The 25,509-nt window shown below is 37.2% G+C and overlaps 3 protein-coding genes across 4 annotated transcripts; 1 reads left to right on the forward strand and 2 right to left on the reverse strand.

The window, feature by feature from the left end:
* Positions 1-1,102: 1,102 nt before the first annotated feature.
* Positions 1,103-14,250, forward strand: LOC105059165 (uncharacterized). 2 transcript variants are annotated; one of them, XM_010942388.4, is made up of 16 exons: positions 1,103-1,344; positions 4,730-4,775; positions 4,872-5,041; positions 5,194-5,311; positions 5,480-5,562; positions 5,660-5,719; positions 6,407-6,661; positions 7,538-7,634; positions 8,290-8,340; positions 8,446-8,526; positions 9,271-9,342; positions 10,902-10,964; positions 11,960-12,106; positions 13,321-13,378; positions 13,476-13,528; positions 13,695-14,250. In XM_010942388.4, exons 1-16 carry the CDS (start codon positions 1,244-1,246, stop codon positions 13,782-13,784), a joined length of 1,545 nt encoding a protein of 514 aa, XP_010940690.1. In that variant the 5' UTR covers positions 1,103-1,243; the 3' UTR covers positions 13,785-14,250. The 2 variants fall into 2 exon arrangements, with proteins under 2 accessions (XP_010940690.1, XP_010940691.1); XM_010942389.4 differs by lacking the exon at positions 6,407-6,661 and having other exon boundaries at positions 13,695-14,028.
* Positions 14,251-14,904: 654 nt separating this feature from the next.
* Positions 14,905-18,009, reverse strand: LOC105059166 (large ribosomal subunit protein eL21z/eL21y). The gene is made up of 2 exons (XM_010942391.3): positions 17,707-18,009; positions 14,905-15,235 (listed from the first exon to the last, which is right to left on the reverse strand). The coding sequence occupies exons 1-2, from the start codon at positions 17,941-17,943 to the stop codon at positions 14,978-14,980; spliced, it is 495 nt and encodes a 164-aa protein (XP_010940693.1). The 5' UTR covers positions 17,944-18,009; the 3' UTR covers positions 14,905-14,977.
* Positions 18,010-21,558: 3,549 nt separating this feature from the next.
* LOC105059167 (uncharacterized) lies at positions 21,559-25,091 on the reverse strand. Its single transcript, XM_010942392.4, has 2 exons — positions 24,559-25,091; positions 21,559-22,141 (listed from the first exon to the last, which is right to left on the reverse strand). Exons 1-2 carry the CDS (start codon positions 24,992-24,994, stop codon positions 21,915-21,917), a joined length of 663 nt encoding a protein of 220 aa, XP_010940694.1. The 5' UTR covers positions 24,995-25,091; the 3' UTR covers positions 21,559-21,914.
* Positions 25,092-25,509: the final 418 nt, after the last annotated feature.

A 25,509-nucleotide genomic window follows, 5' to 3' on the forward strand; every position in this document is an offset into this window, starting at 1 on the left:
AATCACCTAAAAAAGGAATATATTGATGAAGGAATCGTTTTCTTTTGTCATTTTTTGTAAGCAAAGGAAGAAACCGTTTTCCAAAACGACGCAGCGTCCAAATTTGGTCTGCTGGCTTGGTTCCAATTTCCTGGAAAGAGATTTTTACGGTTCTTCCTTCCAAAAAATTCGGCGTTGTATGCCTTGGCTCCAAATTAATACTAAGGAATCGGAAGCTAAGTACTTTAAGGTATGGGATAACTGGATAAGTAAAGCTAAACTATTTTTGAGTCCCTAAATGCATATTTAATTTTTCATCTGCCTATCAATGGCAAGTCTGGTTAGGTGAACCAACTTATTCTTTAACCCTTAAATAAGCGAAAATACATGCACATACAACGGTACATACACACACATGTATGTTAATTGGCCCATGAATTGCCAGTCCTGTTAGATGAACCTTAATTATTCTTGGGTTCTTAATAAAAAAAACTTTTACCAATTCATAAGCTAAAAATACTTCATTTGTATATATATTACATACATATGCATGTACATACACGTATGTGTGTATGTATATGACCATGGTTTCCATTCTTTGTGTGTGTGTGTGTGTGAGAGAGAGAGAGAGAGAGAGAGATTATGCAGCTGGCAGGTCAAGTGATTCCAACTTAGTCCAAACGTGAGCTTGGACCCGGATCCAAATCCATGGCTCTACGTGCAGTGTGGTCTAGTGGTATCCTTTCATGTCAAGTTTGTTTCAATTTTGAGTGGTTTGATTTGAAGTTGACTTCTAGTAGAAATTCCAAGCAAATTAGTTTCAGCTCAAATCACACCAATCATTTCCGGGAGCGAGAGCCGCAGTCTTACCCGGATGGGCTGACCACCTTAATCCTCCTCACAGTTTCCATACAACTTCCTTCTCTTTGGTGAATAATAATTAAAATAAAAAAATAAAAGTGGAAGGCATTGCACCTATGCGCGAATCCACCTACGGATCACCACTGCACACCTCTTGAAGCGATCGGCTTAACATCCAACGGTTGATTCTCGAGAAGGAGGATGAATCTTGTTTGGTGTGAAAGATACAACCCTGTCTTCCATCCGAATCACATCTCTTGTAAACCCCCAATCATCCATCGAGAGACAGGAAACGATCATCCTCTTCTGATACCGAGAGGGCGAGAGGGAGAGGTCTTCAGGAGCCAACAGAATCGACCCTTCCCTTCTCTCTTTCCTTCCTTTTTGGAGTAGAGAGAGGGTGATGGATATCGATCGAGCTATAAAGGAGAGCAGCGATCGGAGGCTCCAGACCAAGTACCACAACGCCGTTTATGTGATCCAGAGAACTTTCTCTCTCTACGAGTAAGATGATTATGTCTTCTAATTCGATTCCTTTTTTTGGTTTTCTTTTAGTGGGTTTCTGCGGTGAATTCTTCATTGGGTTCATGATCTTCTCGAGATCGAGAGAGATTGTTCCACTGGGTTTTGGGTTTGTTCCGATGAAGGTGGGTAGTTTTCTATGGGGAAAAAGATTGTTCTCTTTGGCGATTATTGAGGCATGCATCGGTCGATATATGTCTGCCCGTCCAATTTATATGCTGAACTAGCTTCACGGAAAGATCCATTATTTCATGAAGCATTTGTGCTTTCCACCCTATTTTTTGTTGAACTTTTTATCGTGGAGCTGGTTGCTTGAATCTATATGCATTTCTTGGTTTTCTGTTGGGAAAAATTTGAATGTATTTGGGCGGTTTTTGAATGTAGCAGAAGATGGAATTCGACCTCCTAGTTTGTTTACATGCTCTAACGGGAAGATCGATTTATTTGGCAGTATAAATTATTTGGTATCACTTATACTGTCATTTTTGCCTTTTTGTGACCTGTTTACATCATTTTGCATGAGCTTATACACGATTCTTGTTCTTCTGTTGGGACAAAATTCGATTAAATTTTGGTGTTTATGATGCATTAATTTTTCCAAATGATTCATAATGCTCAACTATTGTAACAGGAAGTCTGATTTTTCTGAGACATTTGTGCTGTTTTTATCTACTCACCATTTTTGGAGATTTTTGCATGAGCTTATGTTCATTTCTTGAACTGGGATGAATTCTTGATGCTGTTCTAGCTTTCCATTAGTTAAGGTGTTCTTCTAGCTTTTCTACAAATATTTTGCTTCTTGGATCAATCTTGTTATCCCGATTTTAGTTTGAAATTTCTGAATAACACCGTCAAATTGATTTATTTGATAAATTATGACACTCTTGATTCCTTATATGTCAAGCATGTAGATAAACTTTTCGTGTTAGGTTTTTCTAGCAAGTTACTAGACTTTCTAGTTAATCTCTTCATATCAGGCACTCAAAATAGTGGAGATGTGTTTGTGAACCAAAAAACAGCTATTTTTCATTGGAGATGGATTCTTTTAGGCTAGTCTTCATGAAGAGTTATTTGTCATGTATCACCTCTTTGCCCCTTCACATCCTATGGTTAGCTCAAGCTTTGGCACACATTTTTCTTTTCAACCTTTGTTTAGGTAAAAGAAAATGTTATGTGCATGTTCCTGTGTTCAACTAATGCCATTGGACTGAAGGAAATGTTCTATTTAGCTTGGTGGTTTTATAGCTTTCTTTGTCAAATATTATCAGCTTTGAGTTGTGCTGAAGTCAATCTTGTATAGACCTTGGTGGTTTTCATTATTTGTCATATATGTTCGATTATTAAGTTATGCTCCAGGCAGTGGCAGTTTTCATTAGCCTTCTTGTTTGTATTTTGCCGGTTTTGAGTTATGCCTAGTTCGGTCTTGTCACTTTCTGCCAATTTAGTCAAATATGGATGTCATTTTCTCTTGCATGTTGATCATTAAATTCATCAATAAAAGCAAGATAGCTTGAATAGAAGCCTCGATTTATCTTAAGCTATCAAAGTGATACGAAAAGAGTAAACAAAGTAAGAAAGTATATAAATAGCAAACAAAGAGTTGCAGAAGAAAAATCTCCACGATTTTGGAACATTTGAGGGGTCTGTAAGAGCATTTAACAATGATAATTAGGTACAAGCAGGCTAGTAAATACTATTGTTAGTAATTATGGCCGAACCGTGCCAAACGGACTAGTTCAAGACATATCGAATTGGACCAATCGGGACCGGCAAGCTAATTATTCGAGATGGTTCAGAGACTTTAGGCTAATGGTGATAAATGATCCATCCGGTTGCAATCCAGTCTCCCTTGTGTGGGATGTTGGACAGAGCAGCCCCCTCCCTCTCACTCGAGAATATTGTCCCAAAGCCCCCTACGCCGCTGCTTGCAATAGTCTAAGTGCGATAAGGCCTCTCCCCCTCTCCCTGCCTCTCTCTCTCTCTCTGGTTAGGTTTAGGGTTTTCCTCAGCACTCCCCCTCCTCCCTTCCTCTATCCCTCTCTCTCTCTCTTCTTCTCTCGCTCGCTCACTTGGGTTAGGGTTTCCTTGGCCTCCCTCTCCCTCCCTTTCATGCTCCCTTCCTCCCTTTCCCGTTTCCTCTCTCCTTTTAGCCCTCTTCCCCCCCTCTTCAGCTCTTCTTATTTCTATATGTCCAATAATGATACGGGATGGATCCGTACCATGGCAAATTGGTTGCCAGCTGGTACGCCCTTCAATATTGGTTCAGCCAACCTTGGTTAGTATTCTCAATTGCTTGTTCATCCCCTAGAAAATCTTGAATGGTTTTTTGGCTTTGTCTATAAAGGCTGAAAGTTTGGTCAGCCTAGAGTCTAAAATGTTTCAACAAGTCAATATTCTTGGCATAGGGTTCTAGTTTACTGATTGTGCTTGAATATCTTACTTGATCATGAAGAAATTTCATTGTGTCATAGTCATGTAGAAGTCCTTGGACAATTTTTAGGAGCTCTTAGTGGATCAAACTTCACAAAACTGATACCCAGAATTATATCAGAATGTTACCGGTTCAATGCAGTATGGTATGGTACGTACCCCATGTAGAGACAGACTTTCGATACTTTTTTCTTGCTCCCAGCCATAGTACTGCCTGATACCCAACAGTACAGGGTAGTTCTACTCTGCTCGAACTGGTATTGATTGGTTTGGCTCATATACTGGATCAAATCTCAGAATTGTACTGGTACCTTACTGGTACAATGCAGTACTTTTAGTACGGACAGTGCTCATCGGGTATGGCAAACCTTGTAGAAAATTGTCATATGAGTTCTAAACCTGAATCCATGTAAAAATGAGCAGTTCCATTATGTTGCTTAAGGTATATTATCAGAAGTAGGGTCCAAATTTTGTTCAGTGAACTACTGGAAAAGATACTATTTCGGTCTTTAGGTGATATTCATACAAATGAGAAACTGCTGATGGATTTGTCTCTCACTGTGAAAATTCAATTCTAGCAAAAATCATATCCTGGTCCTAGCAGTTGCTGTAAAGTTATCTCAAGATGTGTATAATTGATGTAAGCGTGCATGCACATATGTGCACGTGCACGCGCACGCACACACACACAGAGAGACCGGTGGGGGGGGTGTTGTGGGGGGGGGGATAGAGAGGGGAAGGGCACACAAGCTTATCAATGCCAGCTGAATCCATGCACATCATTCTAATGAGAAGCTTGGTGAAAAGCTCCACATGTTCACCATGATTTAGTATCAGATCTATGGAATAACTTAATATGTCATGTTTTTTCCTTAATGTTATCTACTAAACATCAAATTGATTAAATTCTCAACCATTGAATATTGCCTTTGGACAGGTTCGAACAAGTTGCCTTCAGCTTCAATGGGGGGAAGGACTCAACTGTAATTATTTTCACATGTTTATTTCTGCTAACTTCCAAATGATTTGAAAGAGCTGATTCGGGCATTTCAGCATTTATGATGATATTGATATGGCAGGTTTTACTGCATTTACTTCGGGCTGGATATTATCTGCATAAAGGGAAAACAGATAATTCCAATGGCAACCAACTGGATTGCATGCTGAAGTGTCCAATACGAACAATCTATTTTGAGAGTCCTTGTGCTTTCCCTGAGATCAATTCATTCACTTATGAAACTGCTGCTGTGTAAGAATACTCCTACCTTGGTTAGCTGTTTCCCCCCTTCCAAAAAGAACTTGTTAGAATTTTGCTTCTATCATAGAATGTCTTTAAGCATGCTTATTGTTCAAGCTTGGAATATTAAATCTATATTTCTCTTTTTTGCTCCTTTTGTCTAGTTATGACTTGCATCTGGAAATTATTCGCTCAGATTTCAAGTCGGGTTTGGAGACCCTGCTAAAGGAAAAATCTACCAAAGCTATTTTTCTTGGTACCCGAATTGGTGATCCTAATGCGGTATTTCTCTGGCTTCTTGTAACAGTGTTTATACCCTGCTATGAAAAAAGATGATTGGTATCATTCAATATCATGATCATGCCTTAAAAATTTTCACTGAATGTGCGAAATTTAACATTGCTGCAATTTAAATTTCTACTCAGATTAATCACTGTATTGCCACTTCAGGTTGGTCAGGAACAGTTCTCTCCTAGTTCAACTGGATGGCCTCCTTTTATGAGGGTGAACCCTATCTTGGATTGGTCATACAGGTTTTCTTTTGGTCATATGAGTGAATCATATCATTCATAGTTTTTCCTTCCCCCTCTTTATATAAAAAATGATCTTCATTTGTTTTTTCTTCAACAGGGATGTGTGGGCTTTCATTTTAACCTGCAAGGTTAAATACTGCAGTCTTTATGATCAAGGGTAAAAGATTTTCTTTTGTTCGACTTTTAAGTTCCATATTTTGGAATTGTGGCTATCTAATTTGTAGCTGTTACTGTTGTGCTTCGTACATGTAAAACATATGCAATTGTTGTTCTGCGTGTATTGTTGGGATCAACGAATCCTGTTTTCTGCTCATCACTTCATTAGTATTAGTTCCTTCAACTCTTTTCACGATACTTTCTTCCAGATGATGAGATGATATCGAACAGTTCCCCATCAGTTATCATCTACTAATGCAAATAGCTCAACATCTCCTAAGCATCCTTACAAGCTAATTACCAGCTCTGTCTGACGTTTAACACACACTTACATGCTTCTCATCATTCAGCAATGCTTTTTTACATTTGTCCTGTTTATTATGTGTATATAACTAATTAAAATGTTGAAGTTTTCTTTCCTTTTCTTGACGTTGAAGTAGGCCTGTTAAATACAACAATTTGGTAGTGAATAGATAATGCTAGAAGGAAAAAAAAAAAAAAGGCATCCTCATGTGAGATCATGTTCAAAATCTGCAATTCAAATTCTCCCCAATATATTTATTAAGACTGACCTAAATTTTTTCCCAAGTAAAAAAAAAAAATTCTATAATTCTTAGTCTATCTTTCTTTTTCTACTTGTTAACTTGTCTGTTATATTGTATCAGAACTTCATATTTTCTTTGTTTAGATATACTTCTATTGGGAGCATACATGATACTGTTCCAAATGCATTGTTGAGCATTGCTGATTCTTCAAGCACGAAAGAAAATTTTAAACCTGCATATATGCTATCTGATGGAAGACAAGAAAGGGCTGGGAGAGCAAAGAAGATTTCTTCAATGTCTGAAAGCACTCCTGTTCTAAGCAATGGCCTGAATAATGTTGGTCCACATAAGAACAGCTCTCTTACAGCATCAATCATTGCTGTAGGCGATGAGATTCTGTAAGTTATTTCTGTGTGATGCATCGTAGTAATATAAAGAAACCTGTTTTTCTCATGCTTTAAAAAAAAAATCTACTCGAGCTTCTTCTGGGTATGATTGCAGCATCTTGTCATTACCTTTATAAATGTCATGTCAAGTTACTGAAATTCTGAGATTCTGCTTATGTTTGTTGACTGGAGTTAAATTAAATTAGTCAAATAATCTGCTTGCTTCAAATGGCATTGCAGATTGAAGTTCTTCATAAGTAAAGATTTTTTTTTTTAAATATTGGTACCAAAAAAATATTCATAATAAAGCAGTAAAATTTTCTCCATTGGAATGGCATGAATGGACTCCAGCTTCTTCTAGAAATTCTTTACCTTTTTACTTGCTGTTACATCTGAAGAGTGAAGATTTCTCCATTGAGACAGCATGAGTGTGCATCATTTAATATGGACGGTGCATATACTTAGTCAATGTGCAATGCCATGTCAGTCACATTTATTATACTTATATCTTACTCAACTGTTATGTTCTTTTAATGGAGAGAATAGTTCATTTATTCTTTAGGTAAGTGGATGGAGGGTGCTTAGATGCCTTTGAAAATTTATCACTGATTGCGTAGTCCTGGGCAACACATCCAGATATTTTTCCTAAGCTTAGGACAGAATGAATCATTCTTTCATGCATCATGTGCATCCAAAATTATGCAAGAATAACATACATATACATACCTACACTTATATATGCATGTATGCAGAGTCGCTGACACTTGTGCATGCTTGCCTTCACACATGCATACATGTTATATATGTTTATATGCATAAATTATCTTTCATTTTCTCTTGTTTCATAAAAAAAACATCTTGACAAATGTTAGTGCAATAAAATTTCAGGTTTGGTACTGCTGAGGACCAAATAGGAGCAACATTGTGCAAAAAGCTTCAAGCCATAGGATGGCAAGTTGCCCATGTAGCAGTTGTTCAGAATGATGTAAGATGACTTCTGCAATGAGAGAGCCACTTGTGCTCTAAATTCACATGTTGTCCTCAGGATCTAAAAATGTTCTACACAACTTTAGTTTCCTGTTCAGCATGTAAATAGACTAAGATTTCGCTGAAACTGTTATCAGTTTTCTTGGATGTATCACAAAAAAATGCAACCCAAATGGATAAACTAAGATTTGCTAGCTACTTTATATTGTTGAAGAAGATAAAGATGATTTCCTAGAAGATCCCTTTCTATTATATTATTGGATTTTGCCTGCAGGTCTTTCTCTCTCAAATAAAAGAAAGGAAAAAAAATAAGATCAAATGTATAACTCACTACTATATCCTGCGAAGGATATGATAGTGATTTTTCTGCCACTTAACATTTTTCTTGATTCACTAATGGTTTTTCCACATTGTACACGTTCTAATACTAAACTGCAATAATGAGAGCCCTGGCATTTTGTTACTTGCTTATGGTAAATCAATTTTCTTAGCTAGGCACATATATTAAGAAGATCTTATATTGTTGGGGTAATATTGATACTGCAAAAAATTAATTCTTCAAACACTTGGTCTTTGCTTTATGGCATATAGCTGAGTAGCAGATTTTCGGTAAAACTTACAGGCATGTACCATGGTTTTTATGTAAAAAACAGGTTGATTCTGTTGCCGAAGAAGTTGAACACCGGACATCGAAGGATGACATGGTTAGAATTTTGCAGCTTTTATTTCTTAGTAACTAGTATCTCAAGGTTTTAAAGAAACTTTAATTTTGGATTTTTCATAAAGTAATCTTGAACTGTTAATTACAGGTATTCCTGTTTGGAGGGCTGGGCCCTTTACATTCGGATGTTTCGATGGCAGGTGTTGCAAAGGCATTTGGAGTTCGTTTGGTGAGTTCATCAAACTGATGAATGCACAGCAAGATGCTGTGTAATTGGTCATTTTACCTTTTTGATAATGTATATCAAAACATCTGCTTCATTGCATCTCCTTTTTCTGTTTTAGTTAACAACATGTAACACTGACCCCCAGGGCTACTTGATCATACAAAACTGCTATATATTCCCAAAAATCTTTGAAACCCTCTCTCTCTCTCTCTCTCTCTCTCTGCCATGCCCCACACAATAGGGTGCAAAACATGGTCCAAAAAAATTCCATAGCCAGTATCTCCATGATGAGTCATGGCATTTTGGTTCTGGTTCAACTGTGAAACATAGATAAAATGAAGGTAAATCATGGAAAGCAAAAGAGTTATGAGGTGATAAAAAGGAGAGGAGATTTTTCAGTCATGCATCATCTTAATTTATTAGGTGCAGAATATTATGATGTGTGTGCTAGAGTCATGGCTAGTGTCCAGTGAATGGTCAAAGGCTCAAAGCTTTTATATGGTGTCTTCTTTGCTTTGAACAAAACAATTTTGAGAAAAGGTGTATATGCAAATATCATACTATTTTTCTGTTTGAAATGCTTCTCAGTTTTCCTTGTAAGGTTTTCATCTGGTAATAACAATTTTTAATAAAACCATCCACCTATCCTTAGGCAAAACCATATCTAATTCTGATTAATCTTCACTTATTTTTCTTTATCTAGGTCTGTCAATTTTTTTTATTTGAAATGACTGTTTTGACTTTCAGGCCCCTGATGAAGAGTTCGAGGAGTATCTCAGGCATCTCATAGGAGACCATTGCACTGGTGACCGAAATGAGGTGATGTGACAGTTGGACATATGCACTATTTGATATTGTTACCCTTTATACTAGTTATGAAGATTATTATGCGAATTGCTTGATTTAATTTTTTGGGATGTGATTATTGGCTACTGCAAGAAAACAATTTATGTGTTCCCTTTTGTAAATTTATATGTTCCCCTTTTGGTAGTCTTTCCAAGTCTACAAGAACCTTTGGAGGGTTGCTCTGCAGTTGCATGTGCTTAAATTGTTTAACCAAGCACAATCTAGAGGTCTAAGTTTCATGCCAGGTCCTCCCTTGCTAAAAGTTGCCTTGGCAGGAATTCAGCACTTTTTTCTAGAGAATTGGTGTTAGGTTGAGAGCTTGTTGTAAAACATTCTCACGATTTGACAGAACATACCTTGATGGATCTATAAAATTTACCCCATATGGATGGGATATTTTTTAATAAGTAAATATAAAATGTTTTTCAATCAACAAGTAAAAATAAAATATTTTAACATTGAATCTCTGTATGCTGCCACTTTTTTATTATAAATTCTGTTTGCGATCAAGGTTAATCCTTTGGTGAATTTATAATGCTATGCAAAGTCTTTCAATTATTATATTAAAAGCACAAAAGAAAGTAGTAGGTCCCAAAGGTAAATGTTGGAGCTACCAGTTAAAAGGTCTCTTATTAGATATCTTCCACGTTTTGGACATTAAATAATATTGCCATTGTATGCCATGAAATGCCCCATACAGCATTTTTTTTGCTGTCTTGGCATATGCGTCACTGAAACAGGGACATGTGTAACAATAGATTTCTTGAACCTTCATTGCTTTCACACATAAAATATTACATTTTTATGCATAATGTCCTATATTTATTGATTATTTTTAACCTATTAAATAAAATTGTTGTAACCACCATCTTTATTATAAGAAACGCATTTCTTGTGTCAGTCGGCATCTAATTGGTAGCTTTGACTAGTATATTTCTTCCTTAAGTGTAGAAATATGACATGATGCTTTTAAATTAAGGTAAAATAAGAACCTGGAGTATGTTAGGATAAGTAACAATTATTGTGTTAGCAGATTGAACAATTTCCTTTAGTTATTATTCTCAATCTTTGATGACAAAGCTACTGATCCTATTTCCATTTATACACATAGATAGACTGATCATTTTTTAGCTCTTATGGTATCTCCAATTTACTGAAATGCGCATGTACTTAATAAGAGGGTTTTGAAAGTATCACAGATCTCATATGCATAGATATATGTGCTTGTATGTAGTAATTTATCATTTTTACTGACCGATATTTGTTGCAGGAGTAGACAGCATGGTAAAGTTTTGTGGGTTTTCTGGTCGATCTATATTAAGTATGCTCAGCATATTCTATCAAACCATTCATGTGTTATTAGTACTTTGTTGGCTTAGATATTGATATCTCTATTATTGCGAACCCAGATGATTATTTTATTAACCATGTTAGAGTGCCTTAAGCTTATAAGACTAGCAGCATACACAGTATTATAAATAGAACATGCTAAAAGACTCTGATTCTGATCTGAAGCTTGCTTTACATTTCAGATGGCTTTATTGCCTGAAGGCATAACTGAATTACTGCACCATGAAATGCTACCCGTGCCATTGGTATGTCTTTTGACTAGATGTATTCTATTTTTTTCAATAAAACCTGTAGATTGGATGGATGATTTTTTCTTTGTTTAACTTTTCATTTGGGTAAAACTTCGAGCATGCTCTCTATTTGATATTCAAAATAAGCTCTACTGTCCTTAAAAAAATACACATGCATTGAGAATATGCCACAAACAATAATAGGATTCATCATTGTGTTTGGCTTAAAAATCATTGTAATGTGAATTATGAAAAGTAAAATACCGAGTAATATTTATGACAAGGGCATCCATAATAGTTATGTCAGTTTGCATATATTTGGCCGAACAGTTGAATTCTTGTCACTTCCAGCAGAAACTAGAGCATTTGGGATCAGATCTGGATAAAGCTTAAAATCATGTAAGCTGCTGAGATGCACTTGGCATCCACTCAAGCATAAGCAGACATAGGAGTACCTATTGGTGTACTTTTCTCAAATTAAAAATCCCATGTCATTATAAATCACTGCATCTTCATGCAATTTAAACATTACTGGCAAGTCTAATCCATGAGCTGAAATGCATCCAGACCAGAGTTTGAATACTTATTATCAGAAAAATTCTATAACTGCATTAAACATGATTTTCCATTAAAAGATATAAGAGTTCCCAGAAAAAGATCATGTACGATGTTCGGACTGTGGATCATTACCTTGAATAAGGTCACTCTTCTTGAGGGCTGTCTTCATAAAACATGTCAGGATTGCTACTTTATTGTATCATCTCATGTTTTCAGTTTTATGATATTTCATTTGATGTTTAATTTTGGAAATATTCTTTCTCAGTTGTAATGCAAACAATCCAAGTTTTTCATTGTCCTGCTAAGCTATTCAGGCTTAGTCGTCATCTGTAATTTCATTGTTTCTGGAATGTCCTGTCACTGTTCTGTGGTATTTAGCTATTTTTTTACAGTTTGTCTTCTATTTGAGCAGCCATTTCTGTGACTAAGAATGCAGTGACCTTTTCTTGCAGATCAAATGCAGAAATGTGATTATTCTTGCTGCAACAAATGTTTCTGAACTAGAAACAGAATGGGAATGTCTTTTACAATTACCAAGTACTCCTGTAGCGTGGATGGCACCATTCATGTCAAAGCATCTTAGCACCATGCTTTCTGATGTACGTTTCTGTGCTTACTTTTATTTCATAGATGTGCTGTTGTTTTTTATAAGTTTCATGTGCAACATTTCTTCAATAACTTCTTGCTGCTTTGCTTGAAAGTTTCATTCATTGCTGAAATTTGGATATCTTTTAGTTTGCACCCCTACTTTTTCACATGGATTTTTTAAGTCTACTATATGACTGAGTTAGATATGTTGTTATATGGCTCTATTGAGTACTTAACCTGGTTTCTGATGCTGTTTTAAGTTTGAAATATAGATTCAATTAAATTTAGTTTTTGACTTTATTTTGAGTTGATTTGCTGTCTTATTGAGTCTCAGGAGTGATTTACTATTTATTTTGAGAGAAGGTTAGGTATTTTTTTGTTTTCATGAAATTTTGGTACTTATCTTCAGGGCCATTTTCTAGTTGATTCTAGAGTCTTATTTTAGGTAAGATTAGCATATTTGGGTCATACTTGCAGTCAAGTTTAGTTAAGAAAAGCTTTATATTATTAGGATGAGGAGTCCCATTTATTAAGTGTAATATTACTTGATCTATTTTGAGGAGAGGAGATGGTCTAAAATAAGTTTAGTGATAAATAAAACATATTGTTGTTTCTTCCTATTTACTCTTATGTCAAATTCTTCTTTTCTCAATTTGGGCTTGGGGAATCATCCCAGATCATATTGTTGATGATCTTCAGGAATCAATTTTGGTTTCTTTTGTAGGTTTTCTGATTTTTTTAAATATGAAATTTTGTTCCAAATTCCTAACTCCTGGGTTTGACTTTGATCTTTTGGATTGGTTCTATAACCTGTCATCATTTTGTCAAGCAAATGGGAGAGTTTAGAAATGGCAATAAGCACAGTGTTTAAGACTCTGCTGGGACGAGTGAATCAACTTTGTTCCTTCAGCTGTTGAGAATTAAATCTTGCCCGAGTCTGGTCTTCCTCCATGTTTACCAGTCTAGAGTGATTTACTTTAGTGCTACTTGTTAACCTGTGATTCTACCTATTAAGTGATGTTTTCCACTACTTGTTAGGCATATTCTCCTCTCCAGAATGGTAGGTATTTAACCCGGTAATAAGTTGTTCATATTGAGTTAGGAGAGAGAGATCACTTTTTTTTTTTTTGATCTTGTCGCCTACCCTTCTAGGAGGATTTTGCTAAACAAGCCCTGCAAAATGGAAATGAATCCGAAATTCTGATTAGATATCTATATTATGCAGATTGAAGCTGCACAAATTATATCCAAATTGTGCATTGATTTCTCAGATATTTATATAGGTAAGTTAACTAGCATTTTTGTGTATTGATTTGTATAGTGAATTTGGATTTTGAAATGATCCTTCCATTTGATAATTTATTATTTTTTAACAAACAGGATGTCATCGCAAGTCTAGAGTTGGCCCTCTGATAATCAATTTTGTTGGGAAGGTATCAGTTCCAAGTTATTCATTTGAGTTTCCTCTTCTTAATCCTCAATGAGAATAAAGGCAATATCATATTTTCTGAACTCATAAATGGACAAATTTGTTGTTTCTTTCTTATCTTTTTTGGTACTGAAGAGAGTTCATGAGCATCAAACTCATATTTGCTTCAGGACAATGCAAGGATAGAACTGGCTGCGGAGAATCTGTGTCAACGGTTTCCAGCAGGAGTATTCTGTGAAGTTAAGCCGTGGCTGATATGAGATCAGTTCTTTAATATTTTGCTGGACAAAGAGGCCAATGGTGGAGAGAGAAGCCAATTTGCTCCAAGCTTTTGATTTGGATAAAATTGTTTTTTTCCAGGCTCTTGACCAAACTGCACATATATATTTTTTTCCCCGGAAGATAGCATAGTTCAGCAGCTTCTACCAAAAAGCATGAACAGAACTGCTTGGAGGGCATTGAAGGTCGCCAACCTTGTTTAATCAATTATTGGCATCCCCGTTAGTTGATGGAAGCTCATGACCCCGTTCAGAACCAGACGAGAGTGATGACATCTTGACCTCATTCGTCTCCCTTATATTTAATGTGTAAAATTCTTCGCATTAATAAATTAGAGGATAAGAAGCAAGCTTTCCTTAAAATGTATGAGGAACGTGCCCTTGTAACCTTTTAGGTGGGGTTGCTTGCGGCTTTAAATTATTCAATTTGATGCAGGAGGTAACAAAAGATGAGGCTTGAGGTTCATTCTGAGGATGTGCATTTGGCAGGTTGGGCGGGCCCAAGCTCATCCTGGTCTATGCTCAACCCAACATGCCTGAGGGAGCTCAGGTTTTAATTTTTTCCTTTTGGCCGGCCCCACGCGGGAACCAATCACCGCGGGGCACGCACCGCCCGCGGTGCACAAAGAATTTCTCCAAGTTTTAATTGATGCGTGCTAAAATTGCCATTTTTTTTTTTTTAAGGGTTAGACGTATAATTGCTAATTATGCTGAACGATTTATATACTCGGCAAATTCCCATCCCTATTGTCGACCGCTACAAGCTACTGGGTGTTCTTGGTTCCGGAGGTGAAAGATGTCATTTGCTTCATCAAAAATTGGCAACCAAACGAGACTTTGAGCGGTTCATGAAACCAAGCCAGACTCAAGGATAACCTGATCAATACCTAGCTCAGCCACTCCAACAACTAAAACATCTGCCTCAAGCACATCTCCGTGACCACCCCCCCCACAACCATTAGCTATTATATCATCGCCGTACAGTGTCACTCATAAGCCAGGCCTAAAAACAAAGTCTGAATCATGGAGTGGCAATTTTGCAGCTCACCTGTAACTCGTTAACCAAAACAACGAGCATCAAAATGATCAAAACAAAGCAGCATGCGACAAGTATCTAAAAGCTTAATCAAATTTAAGAAGCAAACAGAGGCAAAAATTCGAGATGAAATAACAGCTTAATAACCACCCTTGAGATCATTGACCACATCATAGGGAATTGGAGTGACGGTCTCCAACGTGGCTCCTTCAACCATGAAACCAGGCTTGGGGCCCTCCGGCTGCCGCTTTGTGCTGATAATCTCACCACGTGCCTTTGCCTCTGCCTTCAGTTGGTCATTCTTTTTCTTCCTCAGCCGGAGGTCTTCTGTGCACCTGGAAGGCTGCACATGCTCCACACGCACATGGATTCTCTTCCTAATGATTCGGTTTCCAACCTGGTCATAAGGTTACAAAGACACATAAGCCAGCATGCAAATATGGCTCCCGCACTCAGGTAAAATCGTGATTGGCAAAAATTCACCCAGGTAATCTGCAACCTACCAAAAAAAAATAGAAAAAAAGACTTGGCAGTTCACTTTTTCTTCTCTTTTTTTTTTTTTTTTGGATACACTTGGTCAGTTCTGGAAGCTTGCAAAAATAAACAGCAAGGCAACAATGTTCCAGCCACAGAAGATTAAAGTTTCTTCTACCCTTAATATACCTTGTTCAACCTAAAGCAAGAATTAATTTCTACTGAGTTCTCACAAACATTAATATACATCTTTAACATATAGGCATGCCCATGGTTCCCATGGTTAAAATGGCAGGGATCAATTTGTTTTAATATATTATCTATGGAATAAATAACCTCTAAAATTATTATAAAAAAATATTAATATCTATATATGAGTATATCATCAAGTTTTTTAGTCAATTTTAAGTAATTGGTTGATCAAAAATTGTGTATTGGCTTTTCTTCCTAATAAGAGAATATTAGAACAACAATTCAATTACCTCCTCAAAGCATCTGTTTAGAGTTTCTGATTTCTACCTTGATTCTCTCATGTATGGCTTTTTCCAATGCATTAAAAAAGATATTGAGTGCAGATGCATGATCACTTGATGAAGGCCCATTGATAGCACCCTCAGTACCATCAATGGATTGAGAAGAGTTAGATGGATAATCAGATTGTAGGAAAGAAACTCCAAATGAAGTATTGCATGCCTCCACTAATATGTCATCAGGTAAAAGTATCATCTGAAAGTTTGCAATGAGATTTGAAATGATTGCAGAACTAGCCAGAGAAGTGCACTGTCTGAGAAGGAATAGAATAAAAAGAGAAAAAAACCTGGATATTGCAAGAATTCACCAAGATGTTGATCAACACACAAAAAGAATGCATAGAGAAGATCTATCATTCTAACATTTACTCAAATATGTCATTTTAGTGAACATTTATATAATAAATTCTATATTAGAAAACTGATGGCAATTAGAAAAGAGTTGACAGATCAAAGCTGTTTATTTTGTAGGAAAAAAGATTCTTTTGTATAGAATAACCAAAAGATTCCACCTGTCAATCTTTTCTTATTGACAGAAGATTTCAGACTCTTATTAAATAAATATTTGTAATGTCTAGTTTCAGTAAATACTTAAAAATACATGTCCTTCTATAGTATTGTCTAAACACTCAATTGGATAGTGCTCTCGCTTTCGCAATGTTCAACTTTTCCTGTTTCCCTTGATATGTGAACATTACTGATCAAAGATGAACAACAAGAGTGCCATAGTTTAGGTTTATTATTGTACTAGTATGGTAAATACGAAGGCCCCTCATCACTCAGGCTTCTTTTCTGCTATCTACCCTTCTTAGAAAGTTGTTCTATTTTTATGCTTTTTCCTTTAAGATATTATATTCTTCGGGATGAAGCAACATCTGTAGAAGATGAAGTTTCTTCTTTCCCTATTATTTTTTGTTCTTTATCATAAATAATCTTATCAATTAAGAATATAGATAAAAGAACCGATCTGTCAGCACAATGCTAATCATATGAAGGCTGAAAGAAAGATCATTAAGGACTTGTTTGGTTGCAAGTAATTGGAGTTTTCATGTAGCTGGGATTACATTCGTTTAATAGTTACAATATATCCAATTATATTATGATGTCAGGTTGCATATGCATCTGGTTAATGTCACTAGTTTACATTGGTTAAGCAACCACAGTGCAGCTTAAGCAGCATTATTGCAGCCTCAGTTGTTGTAAGTCATGCTACATACAGAATGGCCATAAAACAGGTACATGAAACTTAGGGGGACTTTTAGAATGTTCAGTTAGGTGTTCCCCACAAGCATACAGCAAAAGAAAAGAGGAAACTTGCTCCGTTACTGTATGTGGTTACACCAGATACCACAAAAGCCTTTCAAGATGCATTCCTAAATCAGCTCTTGTAACAAAAGATCATCCGGAAACACATTTTTTGAAACCAACTTGCAAAGCAACATAATGCCATCCTCCCTGAAACCCAAGAACAACAAAACAAGAACCACTCGCAGCATAGAACAATAACTTATAACCTACCACGCTACAAACCTAAATCCAAAAGAACCATCACTAACAACAGTTTCCATTAAGCTAAGTAAAAGAAGAACTATTTACCACGAAGGAAAAAAGATACTACTGTACTCTAATGGCAATAAGAGGCAACGAAGAAGAGATCAAAATAACAGCTATAGACAAAAGAACTAAAATATCACAAAATTACCCAAAGAAATCACTACCCGATCATAAGAACTAAGATTAGAATACTCATATCCATCTATGAGCACGGATCTAACTGATCCACGAATCGAACCAAGAAGAGAACTGGATTATCGATCTAACAGTAAAGATCGAAAGAAAAATGCGAGACAGAGATCGGTGGAACCTGTTTGTTGATCTCGACGCCGATGGCGCGCTTGGTGACGTTCCAGACGCGACCAGTGCGGCCGTGGTAGAACTTGTGGGGCATCCCCTTGTGGACGGCGCCGTTCACCTTGATGTCGACGTAGTCGCCGATCTTGTAGGTCCGGAGGTACGTCGTCAGTGGGATATAACCCTTCTTCCTGAACGGCCGCGAGAAGAGATCCCTCGTCCTCGATCGGACCCCATGGCCGGCTGGCATCTCTCCCCCTCCTTCTGCTCCTCTCCTGCGGCTAGGGCTCGACGAAAGCGAGAAGAAATGAAAACCCTAGCTAGGGTTTGGGATCTCGAGCAATTTATAACAAGAGCCATTTGGTTCAGTGCCACTGTCGTATCGGACCGACACCTGAGCCGTTGCCGATCCGTTATAAATTTAGTTTGGGTCTGGCTGGGTGTTTAAATGTATAGAGCCGAAGGCCCGAAACCGACTTGTTTGAAATGTCGTCAGTTGTGGTCCAGTTGAGCGGACCGATTTGGTACTGTACTGATGGCACTGGATGGCAATGCCCAACCGTTTAACTCATTTATCTTATTTCAATTCATTATAGATTGAAATAGATTATTTGTTAAGTAAAATGATCAAGTTTGGATGTGAATTTTTAACCTGTATAAAAAAGAGATATATTTTTTAGTTAGAAAAATTCTTTGTGCACGACGGTGGTGTAGAAAATTTGATGTGGAATATACTATTTTATGTGATTGGTCCACATAACCACCACTTTCCAATACACATTTAATATCTGTCGTTTCTTTTGTTTATTTAAAAATTTTGTATAACGAAAATACTCGTATCATTTGAAAAAATTTATGATATCCTGTGGTATATTATGATTTCCTACATGCAGGATGTCATAATATAGCCTAAAAAATTTTTACATCCTATAGCATATCATGGCATCTTGTGTCAAATTATAACTTCTTGCATGCAAGATGTCATAATATAGCCCAGCATGTCATAATATAGAAGGGATATTTTTATCCAACCACTTTCTAACGTGTATTTAATACTTGTAATTCTGCTTTTTTTTGTTTGAAAATTTTAAATAACAAAAATGCCCCCGCTCTTTAAAAAAAATTATGATATTTTATGGCGTATTATGACATCCTACGTCAAAATTATGACTTCCTGCATGTAGAATGCTATAATATCTATCTTATATATTAAAACGCATCTCTCCACTCTCTCTGCATGACATGTGGCATGTAACACATCAGAGCTAACTGTGCACACACGTCAAATGCTGGAGGGCTACATACTTTTTCTTTTGTATTTTCTTTGATGTGCTTTATACTTCCCTATTTTTTTCCGTCGAATCGTTTCTGAGCCCTCTCGAACCTTCTCTATCTCTCCCATAGGTACTTTTCTTTCCATAGATCTTAGTTTTTTTTTTTTGCTTGGAACCCTTCTAGATCTCTTGTCATGGCCCACCGCCGATTTCTGCAATTACTTTCCTCCCCACCATTATCGATGTCGGCCATCCCTTCCAATCTCCCTTAGGTGGTTTCCTTCTCATATATTTTCAAAAAAAAGAGGCCGACGTCCTCCGTATTCTCTTGTCAGTCTCCACCGTCGCTCTCCTCTCAATCATCACCGGTGTGGGGCTCTCTCCTCCAATCTCCCACAGGTGCTCTCCTTTCTATAGATCTCCATGGACCATACGAGGGGCGGGAGGGAGGCATGACTGACAGAGACTGTGCGGTTCATAGGGGAAAAAAAACCCCACCCCCCACCTCCCCCACCCCCTCCCCCGTGACTTTGCCAGCCGCCACCCCTATGGCTCCGCTGATCACGTCTTATTCGCTGTGAAGCATCGGTGATAATTTAGTAAACATGAGATGTCATAATTTTTTTTTAAAAAAATAGAAATATTTTTGTCATTCAAAATTTTTAAATGAAAAAATGGAACTACAGACATTTAATGTACATTGGAAAGTGCTGGCTATATAGATCAATTATATAAAGTGGTGCACTTCATGTTGGATTTTCTACGCCGCCCCTGGTGCATAAAGAATATCTCTTTTTAGCTATCATCAATTTGGGCCGAGTTGTATGTTAGTCAATCCAATCCAATTGTCTCTGCACCTCTGTCTAAAAAGAGAGGCATGGGATCAAAATGGACATTTAAAATCCCTAATTATATCTAATGGTATCATTTCTTGTGGTGTTTTTCCATTCAAGTTAAATTGACCTACTGAAATAAAGATTTCTCTAATTTTTATAAAGTGATTCATGAGTTATAGTAATACTTGTTCCACGGATTGTGAATCTTGGCATATGTGATATATTTGGAAATTTAAGATGCAATTTGATTGCGTAATGATAGAATCCTTTTCTTGGTTTGATAAGTGTGGTATTTAAGCATAGCTAAATATGAGGAACATTCCCCGAGTTTGACTTGCTTGAATAATTCCTGTGATTATTTTTTCTGTTTTGTTGTCTAATACAATTCTTTAGCTGCTAATTGTATTTTCTGCTGAGTTAGATTTTGAATTGCAATATATATATATATTTTTGACTGAAATCAGAGGTTGCAGGATGCTACCCCCTTTTGAATTGCAATATCAAAAAGCTCGTTAGACTGTTTAAATCAAATGTTAGTTGATGCAGAAATTGATTCAATGAAATGTGTTCATCAGGTTTTGCATTATGTTTATATCAAGGTCAATGTGTTGGGATTAGAACTGCAAGTCAAATCTGATATGTAGGGGGCTTTAGAAAGACTATCATACTTCAGGGTTAGATAATCTGACTCCAGCATTTATTTCCAACAAAAAAGAGCAAAAAAGAAAGAAAAAGAAAAGGCACAGGACTTAACTGAAGTTACATATCCTGTAGATTTAATGTTACCATTGTACTTCTGTTTTTTATTTTATTTATTTATTTATTTATTTGGGATGATAACCATTGAACTTCTGTTAAACACGAGTATTTCAGACATTTTGCCTTCGTAGCTCCGCATGTTTTGCATGATATGCTCAGAATTTTCCACTTTTGTTCGAGCCAAACCACTTCTGGGAATTTCTTAACTACGCCTTTGTGCATGCGACAAACGCAGCACTTCGTGCTAGATGAGAGAAACCTGAGAAGAAGAACAAAAGGCATCTTTTGACGTAGTCTAACATCCCACAATGAAAGGAGCCTGATGCATTAATTAGGCAGGAAGCTAGCAAATTTTCTGAATAACAACCTTGGTTATTGCAGATTAGATCTCGATGAAGAAACTAAAGAGCTATCAGATATTAATGAACAACGCTTCGATTCATGGCTCTAGATTAGCCGTCATGGAGGTATGCATTACTTGCAGCTAGATAACGTTCGTCAAATTTGCTTAGCTCGGTTGGCATATGCCCTCCAAGTGCTTGTCCCAGGAGGACTTCCAAGTTCCAAATCCTGAGTATTGCTCAAAATGCCAGATCTAGATAACGTATGGAAGACAGAGAATATAATATCAATGAAACCATCCAATACTTGGCTACATGAGGACAAAATAACGGTCAACGAGTAAGAGCTAGTAATGTAATGTCTGGGGAAACTATTGAGAGCTAATTGTTCGTCGGTTTAATGCCTCCATGACTTTGATGGTGATAGGGTGGACATGGACCTGGATTAAAGTCACATCTGGTACCTGTTGCCTGGAACCATCAAGATGGCAGATGTCTTCACATGTCATGTCAGTTGACAAGCACTGATGCTGACATGGAATGCTGCCAGGTCGGTCTAAATTTCTTGCATCGGAGGTAGAAAGAAAGAATTACAGATACGCTGGAATGATGTGAAGATAAAAATTCCAAATGGTGATCAATTAATTAGCACCCAAGAACCTCTTGACACCGAAAGAGAACCAACAGAATAACTGTTGCTGGAACAACTTGAAAATAATTATATTTTGTACTCTAAGGAAGACATTTACAACCTCATCTGGCTCGCTAATAACCTCGAGTGGGACCAATGCTATCTTTATTCTGATACTTCTGGCCGCTAATGTGTGAAAGATGTGGAATTTCTTATGTTTCTGATATAGATTTTTGCTTGACTGCAACCAAGAACAGCTTGTCATCTTTCAACTTGTACACCAATCATACGGCTTCAGTCACGGGGCACTAGTGCTTCATAAGATCACTGTGGATTCAAGGAATCCATCCAAGTTTCTGGCTGCTTCTCTTTGCACTTCATTAGTGAAAGCTTCTGAGCTGATTCTTTCTGATGCGATTCTTTTTTGTGTTGCTGAGAATTCTCAAGCTCTGCCTCAAAATGTCGATCTCCCTGTCTCTTTTAATGCCCTCCTTTTCCATTGCTGCTATGCGTGATCTCAGTGTTTGCAAGGTCTCCTCCTTGTTCTTCAACTCCCTGTGCAGCCCTTCGATCATGCCTTCTTCAACTCCCCAGCAGAATCGTTCCCCTATAAGAGAAGATCATAAGAATCATGACATGTCTAACGATGTTCGTCTCTCTAAATTTTTATAAGATTATCAATGGAATACAGAATAGCTGTTAAAACGAAAGCTGGAAAGATTATGAAACTATAGTTTAATCACCAGAGCAAGAAGTGATATAATTTAATTAGTAGTTTATCTAGGTAACGGATAGTGAAGAGAAACATATTTTGGAGTCACCGTACCTGCTAACTCTAGCATACTGGCTAGGAGCCACAAATTCACATTGCCGTAGGATGAAGTTCTGTGGACTGATGCTGACATTGGACCAACCAACCCAAACCAGACATGAATTGAAGCCATTGACTTGAGAAGAAAACTATTCTAGTGAGGTTTGGATGAGTTAATCTCATTTTAAACCCAGGCTGGCTGACCTTATCAGAAACCAATTCAGATAAGCTCTAGTCAATTGCTGCTGTGTCTCATGGCACCAACCTGTGTTTGTCTTTCTTGATTTTCCACCAACTTTTCATCAGACAGAATTAATATAGTGGTGTGTTATGATATCTCAACCTTAATGGATAAAAGAAGTTCAGGTTTTGTTTGGAAAGAAGGTACCAAAAATCGTCGGTAGTTTTGTTCATATTAGAGGGCTGTGGTTGGAAGGGGAAATGAGTGGAAAAAGTTAATCAAGGAAAGGATGACTGATTTGGTGAACTATGGAAGTATCTTTGCAGTTCGAACTGATGGATGTGAGCTGGTTGTTGGGTCATCCGAGGGAGGGCTCCATTCATTTACTGTTTGCTGATATTTAAAGATTTCTAAGGAGGACTGCTTTGTCGAATATTCGGAGTGCCTATAGAAAGACGAACAATGCTACTAACTGGATCGCATCTTTTGTTGTAGAGCATTGATGATATTTTATGGACTGATGAGGAGTGTGTTCCTAGATCCTTTGGTGATATTTTGTTTTTCTATCTTTTTGGATGTATTTACTCTAAATTTGTATGAATACTCAATCTTAACAAACAAAGAAAAATACTAGGTGGCACTATGCTTCCTTTACAACTCAAAAAAAAAAAAGAAAAAAAAAGACTGGTGGTTGCCTTTTAGAGAGTAGGGGACAGATAAGAGAATTAGCAGACATATTCATGTGAAGAGTAGGCAGAAATATGTCATTTTTACGAAACAGTTTCTGAACGAAGCCGTATACTTTGTCGTTCTCATTGTTTTGGGAGTTCTCCAAGGAACAAGTTTCCTGCTACGAAAATGAACACGATGCATCCAACTCTGTAGGCATTCAAGTGTAAAAACTAGGATGAAGAAGGGAGCGAGTTCTTAGTTTTCCGTTAGTTACTGGTGTCTACATTTTGGTTAGATGCTTTAGTAATTCCAGGAGCATAAGCTTTGGTCAATGTTTTTGATTTGAGCTCTTATTGATCGACAGGAAAATACCAAGGGTTGGAAGTTATAATATATATATATATATATATATATATATATATATATATATATATATATATATATATATATATATATATATAAATTAAGAGAAGGGTGTGGTTTTAGGTTCAAAACCGTGTTCTCAAAGCATTAAAAATATAAAATGGTATGATTTTTCTCTCGGAAAGTTACAGCATTATTTATTTACGAATTAATGATTTTTTTTTTTTAAGTTCAGAAATAATCTTATCCTATTTTCTTCTGTTGCATTTCAGAGAGATGATTCATATTAAAGCTACATTCAATAAGTTCTGTTATACCATATGCCACCAGCATTAGGACAACATGTTTTACCTGTGCCCTTGGATTCTATCAAAGAAAGTATCTTGGTAAGTTAAATGGCCACTTCCACCAAAAAATATGGCGACTGCAAACATGAAAAGGATTTAAAAAAGAATGCGTTCCATAGATTAATAACCAAAGCTATTTCACATAATCTCGTAATGTGGAACAGAACATAAATTCTGGTAAGCAATGTATATCCTATAACCATATCCTCATTTTTTAAGTAATGTACTCCACCTTAAAGTGTATCCAGATGTGCACTCACTCCATTTTCAATTCAATTCTTAATTATCAAAACATAATTATATTCTTCCTAGTTTTCGTTTTCTCTACTCAGACCCCAACTACATTAATAGATTGTTTTGACTTTTTTGATATATAGATTGTTATGACTTGATTTTTGAAATGGACTGTTATGACTTAGTTGAGTAAGTTTAGCTAAATTGGTCATGTAAAAGGCTTGTAGATTAGAGGTGCGAATATGTTTTACTTTAGTCCTCCTGCCATCTCTGTTTCAGACCAAGTCATCATAAACCAAGCACAGGCGACTGATGTGAAGTTTCTATAGATCTTTGCAATCTTGCCTGGTGAATCATTAGAAAGTGAGGTTTGGTGCAGATATCAGTAGAATCCAAGCAAAATGCGGCTACATTACCTTGTCGAGTCCTCAGGATGAGGTCGTCAAGCTCGGTCTTGATGGCAAGGTAGAGCTGCTTCCACTTCTCCACCGCCTCCTCCCTCCGCGCTTGTTCCTCTTTCATGTGCTCCACAACGTAATCAGCGCCGACTCGATTCCACTCCTTGTCACCTCTGCTTGCTGTCACCTCCTCCTCCAAACTTCTCACCCTATCCTCCTCCTCCTTGAGCCTCTTCCTCAGCTTCGCCACCTCCTCCTTATGCTTCTTCCTCTCTCGCTTCCACTCATCCTCCTTCCTTGCAAAGACCGCAGCCTGTTGCTCATAGACGCGAGCCTCCTGCTCCCTCGCACGTTTCATCTCCTTGATCTCCTCCTCTAGGATCTGGATTTTAGCTTTGAGTTCTCTGCACGTTTCATGGCATTTGGTGTAACAATTGCTGGTGACGATGCCCATTTTCTTCGTGAGAGCTCTTTGGCTCTCCCTCTCCGCTCTTTCCGATCTCCTTAGTGCGGTGATAAGAAGGAGCCGGAGTATGGGGCTATGGGAGCTGTGGTCGAGGTTTTGCGTGCGTTTGGATGATGATGGGAAATGGACATAAATAGGTTGGAGGGAGAATCTCGTGGATCAGGGAATGCGGTTCCCAGACATTCTACTGGCTGGGGTGGCTACCTAACAATAAGTTCTGCGATAAATGTGGGTGACAAAGAGTGTGAAGGGTCGCGCTCCTTCCCCTGTATGCATCCAAAGTGAGAGGCCTAGAGAAGAGTAGGGAGAATGATGGTGAGAGGTCCTCTTTTTACTGCTACCTACTGAACCATTTTGACCATCCTTCATGTCTGCCTATTTCTTGCGGCAGTAACCATTTTCATCATGATTACAAGGAAACCTTTCTCCATTGTAACAGTAGATTCCGTATTGATTTTTATTTCTTTGTTTGACACCTCCATTTTGGCTTTTTGGATGGTTAT

Source organism: Elaeis guineensis, chromosome 16 (genome assembly GCF_000442705.2).
Source record: "Elaeis guineensis isolate ETL-2024a chromosome 16, EG11, whole genome shotgun sequence".
Classification (NCBI taxonomy): Eukaryota; Viridiplantae; Streptophyta; class Magnoliopsida; order Arecales; family Arecaceae; genus Elaeis; species Elaeis guineensis.

What these genes read in the sequence shown, in the direction of transcription:
- LOC105059167 (XM_010942392.4), bottom strand. Translation starts at nt 24,994, where the DNA reads ATGGGCATCGTCACCAGCAATTGTTACACCAAATGCCATGAAACGTGC. An exon ending in CATCCTGAGGACTCGACAAG is followed by an intron (nt 22,142 to 24,558) that starts GTAATGTAGCCG and finishes CTTCTCTTATAG; the next exon opens with GGGAACGATTCTGCTGGGGA.
- LOC105059166 (XM_010942391.3), bottom strand. Translation starts at nt 17,943, where the DNA reads ATGCCAGCCGGCCATGGGGTCCGATCGAGGACGAGGGATCTCTTCTCG. An exon ending in GCGTCGAGATCAACAAACAG is followed by an intron (nt 15,236 to 17,706) that starts GTTCCACCGATC and finishes CCTTATGACCAG; the next exon opens with GTTGGAAACCGAATCATTAG.
- LOC105059165 (XM_010942388.4), top strand. Translation starts at nt 1,244, where the DNA reads ATGGATATCGATCGAGCTATAAAGGAGAGCAGCGATCGGAGGCTCCAG. An exon ending in ACTTATGAAACTGCTGCTGT is followed by an intron (nt 5,042 to 5,193) that starts GTAAGAATACTC and finishes CCTTTTGTCTAG; the next exon opens with TTATGACTTGCATCTGGAAA. An exon ending in GCTGTAGGCGATGAGATTCT is followed by an intron (nt 6,662 to 7,537) that starts GTAAGTTATTTC and finishes ATAAAATTTCAG; the next exon opens with GTTTGGTACTGCTGAGGACC.